Source organism: Triticum dicoccoides, chromosome 4B (genome assembly GCF_002162155.2).
Source record: "Triticum dicoccoides isolate Atlit2015 ecotype Zavitan chromosome 4B, WEW_v2.0, whole genome shotgun sequence".
NCBI classification, from domain to species: Eukaryota; Viridiplantae; Streptophyta; class Magnoliopsida; order Poales; family Poaceae; genus Triticum; species Triticum dicoccoides.
This window is the reverse complement of record NC_041387.1, coordinates 593,093,480-593,113,007: the sequence shown is the minus strand read 5'-3', so window position 1 is coordinate 593,113,007 and position 19,528 is coordinate 593,093,480. Positions and strand designations below refer to the sequence as shown.

The window sequence follows — 19,528 nt, the reverse complement described above, 5'->3', positions numbered from 1 at the left end:
GGCACCTGCAGTTCAAATTTGACCCGCTTCCAACTAAATCGACGGGAATTTGTCTTTTTCACCAGAGGTGGATCAAAACTTTTGACACCCAACCATTTTGTCAATTGTGCATTAAATATGTCCTAGTATTTTATAAAATTGATTAGGTCCAATTTTGCAACAAATATATGGTAGGTCCTTCACAAAAAAACTCATTTCGGGCACTCAAAAAATGGAAAATGTATTTTCCATGAAAAGAAAATGAAAACTCCCTTTGGGAACATTGCTTAGAATTCCAAGAAGCACCCTTGTGCACAATATGAGATCATTTGAACAAACTATACCATGAATGTGGCCATAAGATTGATCATTTGGCTTGGAAGCCGTGAAACTTCACACATGATAGCTCATTCCTGAGAACACTTTTGAAAAATAATTACCGTATTACAAGTTTATTATTTTTCCTGGAAACTTGGTCACATATAATGACACAATGCGAAGGTTTTCCAATTTTTTGATTTTGTTTGAATTTTTTATGCCTGTTTCAGAATGCGGTCAAAACAGCGGGGTTGAACGTTCCTAGCTAGTGGTTGAATCTTGGATTTTTTTGGTGTTTCTCTGATTAAATATATACTTATGTACCTAGAAATGATTTTTGGAAAAAATAAAGAGCAAACTATGAGGCACCTTCAGTTCAAATTTGACCCGCTTCCAGCTGAATCGACGGGAATTTGTCTTTTTCACCAGATGTGGATCAAAACTTTTGACACCCAACCATTTTGTCAATTGTATATTAAATATGGACTAGTATTTAACAAAATTGATTTGGTCCAATTTTGCAACAAATATATGGTAGGTCCTTCACAAAAAAACTCATTTCGAGCACTCGGAAAATGGAAAATGTATTTTCCGTGAAAAGAAAATGAAAACTCCCTTTGGCAACATTGTTTGGAATTCCAAGATGCACCACTACTAGGGAAAATCCTATACACAGAATCTTATCAGCAGCGCACTTTAAAATAAGGCGCTGCTGCTAATAGCAGTAGCGTGCTCAGGAGTAACTCGCTGCTGAAACCAATATAGCAGTGGCGCGCCCGCTCAAAGACGCGCTAGTGCTATAATTCCCACGAGGCCGCCATGAGGCTAGTTATAGCAGCAACGCGTTATAATGACGGGCGCTACTGCTATGTAGCATAGTAGCAGCGCATTTCTGCAATAAGCGCTACTGCTAAATTTACTACAAAAATTTAGCCCCATCTCCTCTATCCGATCCACTCACACAGTCACACGCTAGCTCACTGGATCCCCTCTCAATCCCCCGCGCCGGTCCACCCCCGTCGCCCCTCCTCCGTCCGCGCCGCTGTCACCTCCTCCTCCTTGATGGACTCGGTACCGGCCTCCTCCTCCATCCTCCCTCTCCACTCGCCGCTGGCCGGCCCCTCCTTGCTCTGCCTTCCTCCTCCGTCCTCCCTCCACTGGCCGCGCCGGCCGGCCCCTCCTCGCTCCGCCTTCCTCCTCCATCCTACTCTCTTCTCCCTCCTCGAGTCGCCCCTCCTTCTCCCTCCTGCCCGCTACATTTTGATTTAGTAGCTAGGCTAGTTCATATGCAACATTTTGATTTAGTTGATATGATTTAGTTGATTTAGTAGGCTAGTTGATTTAGTTGACTTAGAACATTTTGATTTAGTTGATTTAATAGGCTAGTTCATTTAGTTGATTTAGTTGACTTAGAACATTTTGATTTAGTTGATTTAATAGGCTAGTTCATTTAGTTGATTTAGTTGACTTAGAACATTTTGATTTAGTTGATCGTTAATCCTTTGCTCATATTGCTTTAGGAAAAATGGCGCCACCACCACCACCACTATGTCGACTGTGCAAGTCAAGATGCGCCAGCAGCCTTGCAACTGGCAAGCTGTTCGGCATCTACTTCCAGCCGAGTTTTCATCATGCGGCGGTAAGAAATTAGATGAAATGTAATAATTATTTTGTTTTTAGTGTTGGCATTACTGCATTGTGTCATTTTGCATATTTTACACAGATCGTCCCATGCAATGTGAGGTTGAAATTCAACAAGCTGACAGGAGACACTGTGACATTTGAGGCTTCTGGGGGGCTGTACACTATGGAGGTCGAGAAAGGACGCAATATGTCGCAGATTGGAGGTGATGGATGGGCCCGTTTCGTCGCTCGCATGCGTCTTACTGGTGGTGAGTTGATCAGCTTCTCCTTCCGAGCAGAAAGACCCAAGCTAGCTGTCATTTATCTCAACCTGGTGGAAGATGATGAAGATGACGAAGATGATGAAGATGATGAAGATAATGAGGACCCACTCGATGAAGATGATGATGACCCACTTCATGAAGCCATCGTAGCTCAAAGAACAAGGCTGAGTGAGGAGGAGGTGTCCAACCCGTGGGACATAATTCCGCCACGTGCTGACTTTGTCGGGGTGCCATTCGTGACTCGCTTGACAAATACCATGGTTGATCGACATGATATGGTATGTTATACTTACAAATGCAAATTATCCGATGAATTACTTAGTTTACAGTCCAATGATAGGGTATGTTGTGTGGAATCTAGTCGATGATATGTTTTAGTGTAGAGTTCGATCACATGCTTATTAGTGTAGAATCTAATGAAACTATTAATAGTGTAGATAATCCATATGTATTGCGAGGCTATTTATTAATTGATATGTTTTTCTTATTCAGAAATTGGCAAAGAGCATATCTGTGAGTTATGGTATCGAGTCTGATGAAGAAGGCTCGGCTGGACTACGCCTTACTGCAAGGGGCTCCATCACAACCTGTACTTACCGCGTGGACACGGACGGTCGCACACACTTAAACTCGGTTGGGTGGAAGAAATTCCTCGATGGCAAGAATCTTCGTGTTGGACAGGCCATCCTAAATACTACCACGAACACCAACCGCCCAGGATTAAGGATGATGATTGTCTTCGATATCATCTAGAACTACATATGTGTGTGTGGCTATATCATCTAGAACTACATATGTGTGTGTGGCTATATCATCTAGAACTACATATGATGATCGTCGTTGATATCATCTAGAACTACATATGATGATGACCGTTGATATGACCTTGTACTGCTTGAGGATGCATGTTGACTATGCATGAAATTGTTATCTAGTACTCCCGTCGTTCCAAATTACTCATCGTGGTTTGAACTAAAACCACGACGAGTAATTTGGAACGAAGGGAGTACTACCTAGTAATGGTTTATGAATTTGATATCTACTAGCAGTACCTAGTATCTAGTATCTGAAAGGGAAACTGAAAGGGAAAGGGGTAATGGGAAAATGATGAAAGATATAGCAGTAGCAAGGGATGGCGAAATCGCTACAGCTAGGTAATAGTAGCGCGTTCTTAAAAAGCGCTGCTGATATCGTAAACAATAGTAGCGCGGGTAAGGGCCGCGCTACTACTATGAGTTAGCTGTAGCGCCTTATTAGTAGCGCGTCCACCCGCGCTGCTGCTAGCCTCAAAACCCACGCTACTACTAGGGTTTTCCCTAGTAGTGCACCCTTGTGCACAATCTGAGATCATTTGAACAAACTATACCATGAATATGGCCATAAGATTGATCATTTGGCTTGAAAGCCATGAATCTTCACACATGATAGCTCATTCCTGAGAACACTTTTGAAAAATAATTACCGCATTGCAAGTTTATTATTTTTCCTGGAAACTTGGTCACATATAATGACACAATGCGAAGGTTTTCCAATTTTTTGTTTTTTTTTGAATTTTTTATGCCTGTTTCAAAATGCGGTCAAAACAGTGGGGTTGACCGTTCCTAGCTAGTGGTTGAATCTTGGAATTTTTTGGTGTTTCTCTGATTAAATAGATACTTATGTACCTAGAAATAATTTTTGGAAAAAATAAGAGCAAACTATGAGGCAGCTGCAGTTCAAATTTGACCCGCTTTCAGCTGAACCAGCTGGAATTTGTCTTTTTCACGAGAGGTGGATCAAAGCTTTTGACACCCAACCATTTGGTCAATTGTATATTAAATATGGACTAGTATTTTATAAAATTGATTTGGTCCAATTTTGCAACAAATATTTGGTAGGTTCTTCACAAAAGAAATCATTTTTGCCACTCGAAAAATGATTAAAAATAGCTAGAAAGATCAGAAATGCATACAAATTGGTCCTTATCTATAAAATGTGGTCTAACTCTAGTGAAAATTTGAGTGGTGCTCTTTTGCAAAAAAATTGATAGCTACTTCACAAAAGCCCTATGTTTTTAATACTTGAAAACTATTTTAAGTCACTGATTTTCCGAACCAATCAGAACTCTTCTCACGGATTGATGACATGGCGTCCATCCATCCATCCATCCATCTCTCCATCCCACATCCATCCATCCATCTTTCTACAGAAAAAAAGAAAATAAATGAAAAGATACCCCCCAAACCCTAGCTCAGATCGATCTCCTCCCCATATCCCCCACCCGCAGCCCCACCAACCAAACCCTAACTCCTCCCATCGCACTCCTCCTTCCTCATCTCCTCGCCGCCGCCACCTCCTCCGTGTCCCGCCACCTCCTCCTCTTCGTCGAACCACCAGCTCCTCCTTCCTCGACGCGTCCCACAGCGGTGCCCACCGCGTCGCCTGCCGGCCGCCCTCGCGGGTGGCTGCGTCCGCCAACTCCACTGGCGACCTGCTACCCCATCGTTGGCCTCTCCCACACCCCTCTCTAACCCTAGATTCCCATCACTGGCGGCGGCACCCTCCTTCCCTCGCGCTGCACCTGAAGCTCCCTCCCGCTCCCAGCTTTTCTTCCTGCTCCGCCGCCGCTAGGGTTTCGTCTCCCCGATCCCCATTCCCCGAAGGTCGGATCCAGCAGAAGCAGTGATGGTGGCCGCGGGAGATCCTCTCCAAGGTTCGAGCCAAGGCTGCTGATGGAGCTGCAGCTGCCGGAGGAGCCGACTCGTCGGATGCGGCCCCCGCCCCCGCCAAAGACCTCAAGATCTGGGATGCGCGTCGGATGTGCTTCCCCAACACCGACGCCGACGCCGTAAGGTGAGCCCCGTACTGTACAGTTGGCAGGAGGCATCGTGGACTTGCCGGGGCGAGAGAACGACCCCTACATCGTCTCTCCCAATGTTTAAGGTAAAATTGCATCAAAGTATCAAGGTTGTCACTCGTTTCAAGACCATATCATGTCTTCTTATTCTTTTTTGTCCTGGTTTTGGTAGGTTTCTTGATTAATCGTAGGGACTATGAAATGAACCTGGATCTAAAGAAGCTTGTGATGCTGCCATATGAAAATTTATCATGGGACCCTGCGTATCAATTATAGAAGAGAATTGTTTATCATGCAAGCATTACTTACTAGAATAAACATAGAGACATGATTCATATAACCTTCTTCGCCAATTTTTTTTGCTGAGAATTGATTAATGTAAATCTCCTAATTTCAGGGTCATCCCAACTGTTCAAGGAACTGCATATTTGGTGCGGATATAGCTACCGCTCGTGCGACATGTGTTTAGCATGCTCTCTTGTGTAAGCAACGTTGGTTCCTCTGCATAATTAGTTGATAACAATGAGTTGAGGTCGCTCACTTCAGCTGTTTTCGTCTAGTAATGTATATGCAAAAGGTGCACCTACTTTTCTATTGTTATCCTTAGAATCAAGAAGAATTAATTAAATGGCAAACATACACTTTAGAAGTCAGTCAGCAATCAGCATACATACACGCTCCTAGGAAGCCACGGCCATACAATTTCAGTGTTTATGTGTCTGTGGGGTGCCTAGCTATCTAGCGTTTTTCCATGTAGCTAGAGAAAGGAAGGCGGTCAGTGGAATGACGGTGTTGTTGTGGTTAGGAGTAGTACAACAATTAGTTAAGTTGTGGCCGATGAAATATGGGTGCGTCGCCTTAGCTTGTACCTAATGCTCCTAGCAGCTCTTCTAATTTTACGCCTGAAGATTTAAAGGGCTAATCAATTTCAGCAAGAATTGCATCGTCTACTTGTCTGTGTGTGATCACGGCCATCGTTGGTTCTATATTTTCGTTGATGGAGTAGATGAATTAGTTGTATAGTTGTAGATGATGAGTAGATGATGTGTCCATTTTGTGGTCTGGAAACAAAATTACTAAGCAAGGTGAAGCCCTGAGCTTGACTTCATCACTGTGCTCTATGTATATTTATTTACTGCTATAACATGGATATATATATTAAGCTTTAATGTTAGTTGTAGCGTAGCACATCCATATGTGCAAGAAAAGGGTTCAGACAGAACTATGCTTGCTAGTACTATCTCTCTAAAACATGTGCAGTTTTAATCCCAACAATCCAACCTGGTAGTGGCAGATTTTGCCTTGTTAGAGTTGTATTGTGATTTAATTTAGTGCTAGATGGTTTTAGATTTCTTTGTTAACTTGAGCAGGAAAACTAAGTAAGATGCGTATTTGACACATGGTATCGGCAGGGACAGAATGGCTTCTGATGTGTTGTGCTTATGTATTATGCTTGCAGGTGCCGACCTCTTCCTGGGCTTCTCAACCAGCTTTGAGCTGGTGTACGCACTGGCCCCTCCGGCCAGGTCTACCTCGACAAGTGCTACATTACCTATAGCTACTACCCCCACGGCGGCGGCCTCGGAGGTACCTCCCCTTCTTCCTTGCTTCGCAAATTTGTGCCAACATTACCTGCACCCTGATGTCGATTGCTGATGCGTGCTTGATTCCCTTCCCCTTGCAGCTGCAGCTCACCCACGAAGGTCTCTCCCTCCTCTCTTGTGCAAGATTCTCCCATTGGTTTTGTTTAGGTTGTGCTCCATTGCCTGCTGTTTATGGATTGTTAGGTTTAGGTGGTGCTCCATCTCGTGTGTTCTCAATGACCAGAGCACATTAGCTGATGTATTTTGTACCAATATCATTCTCTTTCAGTCTATCACACGTGTTTTGTACCAATATCATGATTATGCACCAAACATATTACCATTAGTGGTTCATTCTATTTGATATCATCAACTTTATTATCACCTGCCATAAGGACGATCTGTACTTCATTGTTTACAGAGATAACCTAGTAAGAACACAACACTTCATCTCAGACTCAACTGACCATTGTTATGTTCTGTTGCATGGTTTTGTAAATAGCATCTAAGATGAATCACATAGTGCATGGTTGCTTGTGATGAATCCTGCTGTGGAAGTCAACATTGGTTTCATCAATTGTGTTTGCTAGATGCCCTGGTCCGTAATATGTGAGTAATTAATTTAGTTCCTGTGCAGCGCATAGTCCTAGCGTTATTGTGGCATATAATGGGTCCTTTTATTAACTGAAACCAATGCAGCTCTGTAATCTGAAAGTTAATTCCGTTCAGTTTGGGTGAATCATATTATCTATAACGTGAAACTTGGCACAACTCTGTACAATGATGTGCACTTTGCCCTGCAAAATTAAATGATGTGCCTTTGCTAACAATGATGTCTTTTCCATTGTACAATCAGTGTTGAATTAAATACTTGCTAGCGACGGCTAACCTGTGACTGGTCCTTTTGATTGATTTGTGCTCCTGAATGTGTTTTCTTCTATTTCTGAATGTGTTTCTTTGATTGTTTGGGGGATTCAGACAAGAAGAACGAGAACAAGGAAGTGGCCGTCAATGACTTCCTGCCTTCAGAAGATGCCTACGAGGCCATCCAACACTCCATGTCAGTCCCCATTCCCCCTCGACTAGCAACATATGAGTTTCTAGATTCACCATGTCAAAACATGAGCAATTAGGAACAAATTTTTTGATTGATGCTTGCTGCTTACTGTTACCGGCAGGGATCAGGGGTGAGGGAAGGCATGGAGGAGGCGTTCAACATGTACCGGCAGTCAGTGATCAGCGTGGCCCTCATCGAGACGCTAGACAAAATGATGGCCAGTGACATGCACAGCCCCGAGCTCGCCATGGCCGTCGTCGTGCAGTTCGACAAGGTCGCCCCTTCCCTTCCCTTCCACATGCTACCACTTCACTGCTTCCTCTCCCAAACTCATCGATCAACAACGAGCATCTATCTAGGTGGTGTTTTGATCCTCGTAATTGTTGTTGTTGTTGTTTCATCCCATCTGCCATGCGCTGGACAAGCATGTCGCTTAATCATAAAGTAAATTGCTCGGTGCAGTTATTTTCTCTTAAGATTTTTGCAGTGTATGTCATCTAAATAAAACTGCAGGCAGTGATCTTCTTGTATTAGTACATATGTCTGCATTGCATGTTGTTTTTGTGAAAATATGATGATTATTTCCTATGTACTGCATATTGTGTAATCGAGTTTGCTGTTATTGTGTTTGTGAAACTGCGGCTTCCCACGCCCTGCTTTTCCTGGTCTCTGTGTACCCTGCCTGCACACTGTCTGTTTGTGATTTGTTCTAGCAAGTATCTGTTCATGAGAAATAAGCTCTCCAGGATTCATTGGACCAACAACTACTTGTTCTAGCATGTTTATTTCAAGCAATTCGTGATTCATACTATTTGATGAACCAGTACCTGTGTCGGGAGACTAGCAGGGAACTTGCAAACTTCAGTTTTTTCACCAGTGGTCACTTATCCTGTTGTTCATGTCCATACAGCATTTGTCCTGGTTCTATGTTACAACTGCTGCAAACAATTTATTAATGTGGGATGTGGCTCTATGTCCAGTTCTGTTTCTCTTATAAAGAAATCCCCTATGCCTCTTGTGTGCAGCAAGTTGATTGTTTTGTCTATGTATTATTGTGCAGATTGGCCAAGTGTTCGTTGATCTGCAAGCCGGTTTAAGAGCTGGGATTGGCCGGTCGAATTCAACACGGAGCTGAGTGTATGTCGAAACATTTCGTCCATCAAGCGCCACCTTGCCGCCTCCGGCCACCCCGACGACGCCCTCGCCTTCGCCAACCTCCACTACTCCATGAGGTACGCATGCATTTCTGTTGCTATTGCTAGCACTTTGTTCCTAATGTATTCATTTGACAAATGAACCTAGATGCATCAAAGTCCAGAATATCCACACCAAAATGCAGTGGCATGCTGAACCCTTCCTTAATTAATTCCCATTGAGCAAAGATATTGAACTATGATGATTTGGTTGCAGTATTGCATTGCTGGTGTTTTATGCCATATTCATCATGTCCTGCTCACATGCCTTATGATTGAGTAACTTTGATTGTATTTCTACCACTGCCCTATCTCAGTAAATTGTTTGTTTTTTCAATGGCTAAAGTACTATCTCTTGGAACTATATCTGCCTCCATATGTTCTTGCCAGCATTAAATATTGCAAGTACAAGTTAGAAATGAAAAATTGTGATATTGTGCTGGGAGCACTCTTGCTACAGTCATCAGTTAGATTTTAGCTTTGCATCTTTCCAAGTTTAACTGTTGGTTTACATTGAAACTGTTAAGCAAGTATCAAATTGAGTGCATAGTGTGCAATTTGTCTTTAGTAATCTAGTAGCACATAAGCATCAGACCATATGTTTTCTTATAAGCAAACTATATTGATGGTTCCAAGATAAGTTAAAATATAATAGTGCTACCTTGATTTTTATACTGCTTGCCATTTATTTCTTCGTTTGATGTTTTATATGCTTCATTTTAGGCTGGGTGCGTGCGCATGGCGGTGGGTCTGCTGTGGTGCGTGCGGTGGTGGCGCGGCTGGGCTCGAGGAGCTGCGATGCGGCAGGGAGGGAGCTGCTTCCTCTTGTCCTGCTTCGTGTCCCTGAGGTGGCTAGCTGTGCAGGGGGCGGACGAGGAGGGTGCTGCGGCGGGAAGAAGAGGAGGAAGAAGGCGGCGGCGGATTTGGACTGCGTACGAGTCAGGCTGCGACGGGGAGCTGCTGCTGTTGGTGCTGCTGGACAAAGGAGGAACTACAGCTGCTGCTGCCTTGTGCTGTTCCTGGAAGCTTGCCGAGCTACTGCTGCTTGTGTGGCTGCTTCTTGTTGTTGCGGCACAGAAAGAAAGAGGTGCAGCGTGCTGAAAAGTAAGACCCTGGGCTGGACTGCTTTACAGAGTATTTTTTTCGATGGACGTGCTGTTGTGAGCTTGGTGTTGTGGTGGTGATTATTACTGTTACATGTTACATGTAGAGATGCTTCATGATTTAGTCCCTAGCTGCTTTCTATATTTGTTTTTATTTTGTTTCTAACTCTTTTTGTTTATTGTTAGATGCCTTCGTTCAGCCTGTACGAACATATCCAGAAATGGTGTTTCCTCTCATTTATGAAGCTCCAGCCTGAAAGTGAATGTCGGTGTACTAGGGTAGGGGTCCCCTAGTATCCCGAACTTGTGCACGGGCGGTTGCAGCACCCCGCGGCAAGGCTTGCCGGGTAACCGCCAAGGTCCTCCGTGGTTCTTGTGGAGCCATTCAAGAACAAAGTATTCACGCCAAGGAGACAAGGCCCCGACAAGAGGAGCTTGCCGGGAAGGCCAACCAAGGCATCTCAAGGAACTTGCCGCGACGCGCCATGCATCCCGGCAAGGCCCAGCGAGCGACAAGCTTCCGGGCGCGACAAGGCAACGACCGCGGCAAGGCGCTTGCCGCGGCACGCTACCTCCCTGTACCTACGCTCCAGCGCATCCACCAACGTGTCACCCTGGGGCCTTTCCAGGCGCGCGTGGCAAGAGGCTGTGCAGCCAGCGGTGCGCGGTGGCAAGCGGCGCTGACAAGATTGCCATCGTGGCAAGCGGTGGCGCCCTTGACGGTCCCTTTCTGCACTATTTGGGCGACGTAGACGGGCATTTAATGCCTTTGTCCCCCGCCGTCAGGGTTAGGTAGGATACACTGTAAAGGTAGTTGTACCAACCGCAACTCCTTTTCCATTTTTACCCTTGTCTGCATTGCCACCTGTCGGTGACCCATTGAGCATATAAAAGGAGGCCCATGCGCAACGTAGAAGGGAGGTTCGGAAGGTTCGAAGCCAGAAAACACTCTGGCTCGGTCTCGTTAGCAGCTAGAGTGTACTGCAGCACTCAGCTCTCCTGAGCAAGAACTCAATACAATCAGACAAGCAGCAGTAGGAGTATTATCTCTCCGGAGAGCTCCGAAGCTGGGTAAAACCGCTCGTGTGCTTCGCCTCGATCTGCTGTTCGTGCGATCTCCGCCTCCCGCCGAACCGAAAGGGGCCCGGCACGCCGGTCCCCATAGGTGTCTGTGGATCAGCACACCCCAACATCTTTGGCGCGCCAGGTAGGGGGCGTCGAGGTTGTGTAAACCTGATCCGGCGTTCACACGAGCTAGATCTTCATTTTCTTCATTGACATGCCACCGAAGAAGAAGGCTTCGGAGGCAGATGTTCCGTCCACGTCGATCCCACCACCACCGGAGCAGACAGGTGGTGGGGTAGACACCGGCGGAAGAACGGACATCGACGAGGGAGCTCACCGTGCTGCCAGGTCCAAGGACAAGGCTGCGCAAGCCTCGGCGTCCGTACATGCACCACACCCATCTCAGGAGGCGCAGGACCAACCGCGTCATGGCATTCGCAGAGCCATACGTTCGTTGGGCCAAGATCGAGCTGGTGGATCTCGGGATGCTCAAGACCAGCACGCACGCCCACATGCTGGCACGAGCGAGGCACGGTCGCCTGGACGGGGTACTGCTCCTTCTAACATAGTTAGAAGTCCGAGCATATCCCGCTCCTCGCACCGTTCGCCACTGCCACCAACCACTCCAGCAGAAGCTTTGGCGCGAGCTCAACTGCTCCTGGATTACCCTCCAACGGCAGACAAGATCGATGAATGGAGGGCCACCATTCAGAGTCTCATCGGCTTCGCCAACGGAGACACTCCACGGCAGCCGAGTACGTCGCTGCCGCGGCAGGACTGCCGGGCATGAGCCGATGGCGACGAAACCGGTGGGGGTGCAACCACCATGCACTCTCCACCCCGAAGGCCAAGATCGCCGACTCGCCGGATCCACCTCGACAGCGACTCCATCGCATCGTCAGATCCACGAGCTCGTCGTGATCAGCGCCAAGTTCTTCACGAACGACAGCAAGAAGACGCTCGAACTCGCATCAAGCGCCGAAGAGAAGCGCGGCGTCAATCGGACCGGCCCGCTGGGCCTGCTGTCGACATGCATGCGCCAGGGGAACCAGGCGACTTGCCGTACGCGGTAGGTTGCCCTGCGTTCACTCGTGAGCTGCGGCAGGTCCAGTGGCCCAGCACGAAGAATTTCAAGCCAGACGTACCAGAGAAGTACGATGGCAAGTCGCATCCGTCGGAGTTCCTCAGCATCTACACCATCACGGTGCAAGCTGCCGGGGGGCGGGACGACAAGATCCTTGCCAACTACTTCCCGCTGGTGCTCAAGCCCAATGTCAGATCCTGGCTCATGCACTTGCCGAACAACTCCATATCCTCCTGGGCAGATCTATGCCATCAGTTTGTCGGCGCCTTTACAGGCGGCCAGAAGCCTCCTGGCCAAGAGAGCGACCTTCATCTGCTCGCCCAGAAGGAGGGAGAATCCCTGCGCAAGTACATTCAGAGATTCAGCCGCGTACAACACAACATCCCAGATGTCCACCCTACCGTGGTAATCAGCGCGTTCCATCAGAACGTGCGAAACTGCAGGATGCGGGAGGAAATGGCGATGTGCAAGATCAAAGACGTCAGTGAGCTATATGCCCTGGCCGACAAGTGTGCGCGTGCTGAGGAGGGGAGGAAACTCCCCGGAGAGAATACAGAAGCAGGAGGATCTGATAGTGAGGGGACCGCTCCGGCAAAGAAAAACCGGCGGCGGAAGAACAGGAAGAAAAAAGGAAAAGATGTGCTAGTCGTTGAGCAGTCCGGCAACGAAGGTGGCGCCAAGAAAGCCAAAGCTGGTAGCTCCGGCGGCAACAACTACCAGGCTGTGGCGGTCGCCGACAAGCAGGACGGCACCAACAAGCAGTACTGCAAGATCCACCACACCAAGGGCCATTACCTCCAGAGCTGCAAGAAGGTCGAGCAGCTTGTTGAGCAGCAAAAGGCTGAATACGAGCGACGCGACAAGGAGAAGTCCCAGGAAGGTGCTGGAGGAGCCAGCAAGAAATGCCTCGGCCGAGGAGGACGCCGCGGCAAGACCAAGCAGCGGCAAGGAGATAGACCTCCCCGCGGCCACGACAAGGATGAAGATGACGACGACGATGAAGATATGGATGGTGACGAGACCGATGAGCAGGAGTTCCAGAAAGCCACAGAGGTCTTGTGCATTGACAGCGGTGCTTCTCTGCATAGTTCGCACCGCCAGCTCAAGCAGTAGGTGCGGGAAGTCAATGCAGCAGAACCACCCGTCGAATCACGCAGGCCTCTGAAATGGTCCAGCACACCTATCATCTTTGATATTGAGGACCACCCTGATCGCATAACTGCGATCGGGTGCTTGCCGATGTTAGTTTCACCAACTATCCGCAACCTCAAGGTCACTAAGATGATAGTTGACGGCGGGGCCGGCTTGAACCTGATCTCCTCCGCGGTGCTCCAGAAACTCCAGATTCCTGATAGCGAGCTCGAAGAGACCGGCACATTCCAAGGAATCAATCCGGGAAGGAGCAAGCCGAAGGGAAAGATTATGTTGCCGGTAACATTTGGCAGCGAGTTGAACTTCAGGACTGAGAGGGTCACTTTTGACGTTGCTGCCTTTCCATTGCCTTACAATGGGATACTCGGCCGTCCAGCACTCGCCAAATTCATGGCAGCCTCTCACTATGCATACAACATATTGAAGATGCCAGGCCCGATAAGTGTCATCTCTGTCCCTGGCGACAAGAAGGATGCCCTTATCTGCGCCGACAAGATCTACCGGGAAGCGGCAGCCGCAACAGATCACAAGCCACTTACCACTGAAGCTCCCGGGGCAAAGAAGACCAAGTCCGGCAAGAGTTCTGATGCCCACTCCGGCAAGCGCACCCCTTCGGAGTGCTGCGCTACCGTCGAGGATGCACCATCGAGCTCCACCGGCAAATGTAAGAAGACAATGGCAGCTCCACCAGAGACCAAGAAGGTGTCCGCCAAGGAGGATGGCACTGGTGGTACTTTCACCATCAGTGCCACTCTCGACCCTAAATAGGAAAGCGCGCTTGTTGCTTTCCTGCGGGCGAACATCGACGTGTTTGCGTGGCAACCATCTAATATCCCCGGTGTTCCCAGGAAAGTAATCGAGCACCATCTTGCCGTCTGTCCTCATGCGCGGCCCGTCAAGCAGAAAGTTAGGAAGCAGGCAGTGGAGCGCCAAGAATTCATCGCAGAAGAAATCAAGAAATTGGAAGCAGCAGGCCTTGTCAGAGGAGTGCTCTATCCTACGTGGTTGGCCAATCCTGTAGTCATGCGCAAGGCAAACGGGAAATGGAGGCTTTGTATCGACTTTATCGATGTCAATAAAGCTTGTCCCAAAGACCCATTTCCCTGGCTGCGCATCGACCAGATTGTTGACTCCACGGCCGGATGTGACTTGCTTTCGTTCCTTGATGCATACTCAGGATACCATCAGATCTTCATGGCAGAAGAGGATGAGGAGAAGACCGCATTCATCACCCCGTGTGGCACATACTGTTTCGTACGGATGCCTTTCGGTTTAAAGAATGCTGGTTCAACATTTGCAAGGGTAGTCCATCACGCTTTTGAGCCACAAATGCACATAAATGTAGAAGCCTACATGGACGACATAGTGGTCAAGAGCAAGGACAAGGCGACTCTGATTCAAGATTTAGACGAAACCTTTGCAAATCTGCGCAAGATCAACCTCAAGCTTAACCCCGAGAAGTGCGTGTTTGGAGTCCCCTCCAGCAAGCTTCTTGGGTTCTTCGTGTCTCAGCGGGGAATTGAGGCCAATCCCGACAAGATCAAGGCCATTGAGCAGATTGAAGCACCAAAGCGCGTCAAGGATGTACGAAGACTTACCGGTTGCGTGGCTGCTCTCAGCAGGTTTATCTCTAGGTCTGCTGAGCGCGCCCTGCCATTTTTCAAAATTTTGAAAAAGGCGGGTCCAATGAAATGGACTCCGGAAGCGGAGGCTGCACTGCAGGACTTAAAGAGATACCTGTCCTCCACTCCAACACTTGTCACACCTAAGCCACAAGAGAAGTTGCTGCTATATATAGCGGCAACCAATCAAGTGGTTAGTGCTGCGTTAGTAGCGGAGAGGGAGGCGGATGATGAGCCAGCAACCACGGCAGATGCATCCAGCGACAAGCAGGGGACTTCACCGGCAAGCTCTGGTCCCGACAAAGATGGATCTGCGCAGTCGCATGAGAAGATGCAGAAAAGAATGGTGCAGCGCCCAGTTTACTTTGTCAGTTCCCTTCTGCAGGGGGCTAGGTCAAGGTACTCTGATGTGCAGAAATTGCTTTTCGGCCTTCTCATGGCCTCGAGAAAGCTGTGCCATTACTTCCAAGCACATGAGATCACAGTCGTCACTCGTTTCCCGCTGAAGAGGATACTGCAGAATCCAGAAGCAACAGGCAGGATTGTCGAGTGGGCACTGGAACTGTCAAGCTTTGGCCTCAAGTTTGAAAGCACTTCAACTATCCAAAGCAGAGCATAAGCGGAGTTCATAGCAGAGTGGACGCCAACACAAGATGAAGAAATTCCAGAAACGAGCATCCCCGTCAAGGAAGCAAGCAAGGAGTGGCTGATGTACTTTGATGGTGCCTTCTCGCTGCAAGGCGCCGGTGCGGGCGTGCTACTTGTCGAACCCACCGGAGAGTACCTCAAGTACGTAGTCCAGATGCACTTTCCCAAGGAGCAAGCAACGAACAATACCACAGAGTATGAGTGTTTGCTTGCCGGTCTCAAGATCGCAGCAGGCCTTGGGATCAAGAAGCTCATCGTCAGGGGTGACTCACAGCTTGTCGTCCGCCAAGTGAACAAGAATTATCAGAGTCCGTTGATGGAAGCTTACGTTGATGAGGTGAGAAAGCTAGAAGAGCACTTTGACGGCCTACAGATGGAACATGTTCCAAGAGCTCAGAACGACATTGCCGATGGCCTGTCAAAGTGCGCCGCACTTAAGTTACCTGTGGAACCAGGGATCTTTGTGCTCAAGCTGACTCAACTGTCTGTAACACCATCAACTGGACAGAGCAAGAAGAGGAAGTTGATTTCTGGTGACTCTTTTCCGGCAGAGCTCCCCGAAGCAGCCGCCAAGAAGGTCCGCAAGATCAACGCCAAGAGTGCTGAGGAGCAGTCTGCTCCGGCAAGCCTTAGGGTTTGTTCCGTTGAAGCAGACGCTCCCGACAAGTTTTGCTCCGACAAGCTTGCCGGGGAATGTCAAGCTCCAGCTGAGCCACAAGATCTCGCCGTAGAAGCGGATGTTCCTGCAGCAGCAAACGTGCCTTTTGTCCTTGTTGTCGAGCCGCAGGCTCCAGCATGGGCACAGCAGATTGTCCGTTTCCTTCAGACCGGAGAACTTCCAGAAGAGCAAGAAGAAGCGGAAAGAGTAGCCCGGCAGTCAAGTATGTACCAGTTTGTTGACAACACACTGTACAGAAGAAGACTCAACGGCGTGAAATTGAAGTGTATTCACCGGGAAGACGGACAAAAGCTGTTGGCAGAGATACATGGGGGCATATGTGGTCACCACATTGGCGCAAGAGCACTTGCCGGCAAAGCGTTCCGGCAAGGTTTCTTTTGGCCAACAGCCCTCCAGGATGCAACTGCACAAGTAACCAAGTGTGAAGCGTGCCAGTTCCATTCCAAGCAGATACACCAGCCAGCTCAAGCTCTCCAGACGATCCCTTTATCCTGGCCATTTTCGGTCTGGGGGCTCGACATCCTCGGCCCCTTTCCCCGAGCTGTCGGGGGCTTCGAGTACTTGTACGTTGCAATCGACAAGTTCACAAAGTGGCCGGAAGTGGAAGCAGTGAGGAAGGTGACAGCACAGTCAGCAGTCAAATTCTTCAGGTCGAATGTTTGCCGTTTCGGGATCCCTAACAGGATCATCACCGATAATGGCACACAATTCACGAGCCGCACCTTCATGCAGTACGTCTAAGATCTTGGCGCCAAGGTCTGCTTCGCTTCTGTTGCTCATCCGAGAAGCAACGGTCAAGCGGAGAGGGAAAATGCTGAAGTGCTGCGCGGACTCAAGACCAGGATTGAGGAGCTGCCGGTGGTTCTTTGGTCGGTCAGGACGACGCCAAATTGAGCCACCGGCCAGACGCCTTTCGCTCTAGTCTATGGAGCAGAGGCAGTTCTCCCCACGGAACTCGTATACGGGTCACCTCGAGTGCTCGCTTATGATGAGCCTGAGCAAGAGCAGCTGCGACAAGATGACGCGCTGCTCCTTGAGGAGGACCGTCTTTAGGCTGCTGTATGAGCTGCTCGATACCAGCAAGCTTTGCGCCGCTACCATAGCCGCAAAGTTAATGCCAGAAGTCTCGAGGAAGGCGACCTTGTTCTTCGGCGCGTTCAGTCCGCCAAGAATTCCAACAAGTTGACGCCGAAGTGGGAAGGCCCTTACCGGGTGAAACGAGTCACTAGGCCTGGCGCTGTCCGCCTTGAGACCGAAGATGGCAATCCGGTGAGCAACTCCTGGAACATTGAGCATCTTCGTAAGTTTTACCCGTAAGGCGCGGTTGCCGGAACCTGTTCCGGCAACCATCTTTTGTACAAGTCTTGCCGATGTTGCATGTAATCCTTTGTACAAAGCCGGGCGCAGACCCCGTGCATAAGTAAAGCTCATGTGCTCCGCACATCTTGTCAATTTCATGCTTTTCACTGTTCTTTGCATGCGTTATCTGACACTATGTGCAGCACCTGCCCCCGGTAAGCAATGATGAGCCATAAGGCTCCGTATCTTTATTTTCTCTTCTTTGTCTTTCTCAAAGGAAAGGAGGTTCCCTCGCACACAAGTTTGCCGGGGGGAAAGGAGAAGATAATGGTGTGGAACAGGCATCGTTCAAGGAAATTTCACCTTACTGAAAGGCACACGACAGAAAAGCTAAGTTGCCAAAGTTTGAGCAATCAGTTTTTAATTTTTAAGTTATCTTCCTCGAATGACCGTGCTTTGTATGGAAAACCTGTCCGCGGAGGAACCAACTCGTAGCTAGTTGTGCCCTTATTTTGTTTCGAGTCCGCTCAACAACTTAAGTGAGCTGCAACTAGTTGCGACAAGGTTTCTTGTCAGTAGCGGCACCGCCAACAGGTTGCTGATGTTCCGCACTCAGCGCTCGCGGCTAAGGTGCCTGCATCGACAAGTTCCCTAAAAGCGTAGGGCAAAAACATACAAAGGAAGGGATCAAGTAAAGGAAATAACATAGCAATTGCCACCTCAAAATAGAGTCATATTACAAGATAGCTTGTCGCAGCTCTAACAGTTTGTCTCGTAACATGACCAGCAGCGACAAGGAAAAGAGAAAATGGGCGGCCTAATCTACGCGATCGCCCTCAACCCTCTTGATCCCGCTCACCTTGTCCACAATGGGTGCGACAAGGGCCTTGAGCGCTTCCAGGTCAGCATCCGGCGGCAAGGACCTGAGGACGTTGGAGAGGTTGAGGCCTAGGTTGTGGAAGGACACCTTCACCAGCACCTTCTAGAGAGCCCCTGCGCAGATCTTGCGCGACTCGTTGGCCAGCTGATTTGGGATCTTCTCCCGGAGTCACTGGAGGACGTCGCCACGCCTTCGAAGAACAAGCTGAGCTTGGCGCTGGGTTGGAGGTTCTCATCGGAGGAGTACCCGAAATCCTCCATCCCCAGCTACGCCAGCTCCTTGTCGATGGCCGCGGCAGCATCCACAAGACCCTCGGTCCAATGCTCCACGGTCTCCCTAAAAGTGTCCTGGGCGGCAGCAGCATTCGCCAGCAGCGCCTCGTCGGCCTTGATCTTCTCCGACAGGAAGCGCTGAGTTCCTTGCTCCTCTCAGCGAGACGACCTTGGAGCTCGCCATGAGCAGCGGCGTCCTTCTCGCGCTCGCGCTTGAGCGCAGCAAGCTCCTCGCCGCTCGCCTTGAGATCGGCTTCCAGCTGGGCCATCTTCGTTTCCAGCTCCTTCTTGGCGGCCTCGGCGGTTGCGGCAGCATCCTTTGCCTCCTTGAGAGCCCCGCCGAGTGTTTGCTCGCGCGCGGCAAGCTCCTCCTCGTGGCTGTCAAGGTTGACCTTGCGCTGCGCCAACTCACCTTCCTGTGCAGATAGCTTCTCGGCAGCAAGCCGCTGTTGCTCTTCAACCTCGGCCTTCTCGAGGAGGAAGGCTTTCCGATCCTCAGCGACTTGCTCCCGCTCCTCCGCCAGGGCCCAGAGAGTTTCCTGCCTGAAGCCCCGGAGCTCTTCCACGCGCTTCTCGATATCCACCCCCTCCTTCGCGACAAGCGCTTCTCGGGACGCAAGCTTGGCCTGCCGAGCGCGGTAGAGTGACAACAACTTCCGCAGCAGCCGCTCCGCCTCAGGCTCGTCGCTGCTGCTGCTTGGCGCGTCGACCAGCGTCAGCCCAGCGGAGGCAAGCACCTCTCCGTCCAGCATCTCTCCTTCGACCGGCGCCCTGGAGCTTGACGCCCAGGGGAGCTTGATGAAGATGTCGTCGCCGACCTTCAGATAGGCGCCGGGCTAGGGCTCTTCGGA

At 49.2% G+C, this 19,528-nt stretch overlaps 1 protein-coding gene across 3 annotated transcripts; it reads left to right on the top strand.

Annotated features, from left to right (window-relative positions):
* Positions 1-6,333: 6,333 nt before the first annotated feature.
* On the top strand, positions 6,334-10,326 carry LOC119291646 (soluble inorganic pyrophosphatase-like). 3 transcript variants are annotated; one of them, XM_037570440.1, is made up of 6 exons: positions 6,384-6,627; positions 6,725-6,743; positions 7,602-7,683; positions 7,802-8,039; positions 8,741-8,912; positions 9,597-10,326. In XM_037570440.1, exons 1-4 carry the CDS (start codon positions 6,460-6,462, stop codon positions 7,812-7,814), a joined length of 282 nt encoding a protein of 93 aa, XP_037426337.1. In that variant the 5' UTR covers positions 6,384-6,459; the 3' UTR covers positions 7,815-8,039; positions 8,741-8,912; positions 9,597-10,326. The 3 variants fall into 3 exon arrangements, 2 of the variants coding, with proteins under 2 accessions (XP_037426336.1, XP_037426337.1); XR_005142585.1 differs by having other exon boundaries at positions 6,389-6,627; positions 7,802-7,954; XM_037570439.1 differs by lacking the exon at positions 9,597-10,326 and having other exon boundaries at positions 6,334-6,627; positions 6,725-6,791; positions 8,741-8,976.
* Positions 10,327-19,528: the final 9,202 nt, after the last annotated feature.

Excerpts from the sequence above, each read along its gene's own strand:
- LOC119291646 (XM_037570439.1), top strand. The coding sequence starts at position 6,460 with ATGGCTTCTGATGTGTTGTGCTTATGTATTATGCTTGCAGGTGCCGAC. Across the intron at positions 6,628-6,724 it reads CCACGGCGGCGGCCTCGGAG|CTGCAGCTCACCCACGAAGG; the intron begins GTACCTCCCCTT and ends TTCCCCTTGCAG. Across the intron at positions 6,792-7,601 it reads CTCCCATTGGTTTTGTTTAG|ACAAGAAGAACGAGAACAAG; the intron begins GTTGTGCTCCAT and ends TGGGGGATTCAG.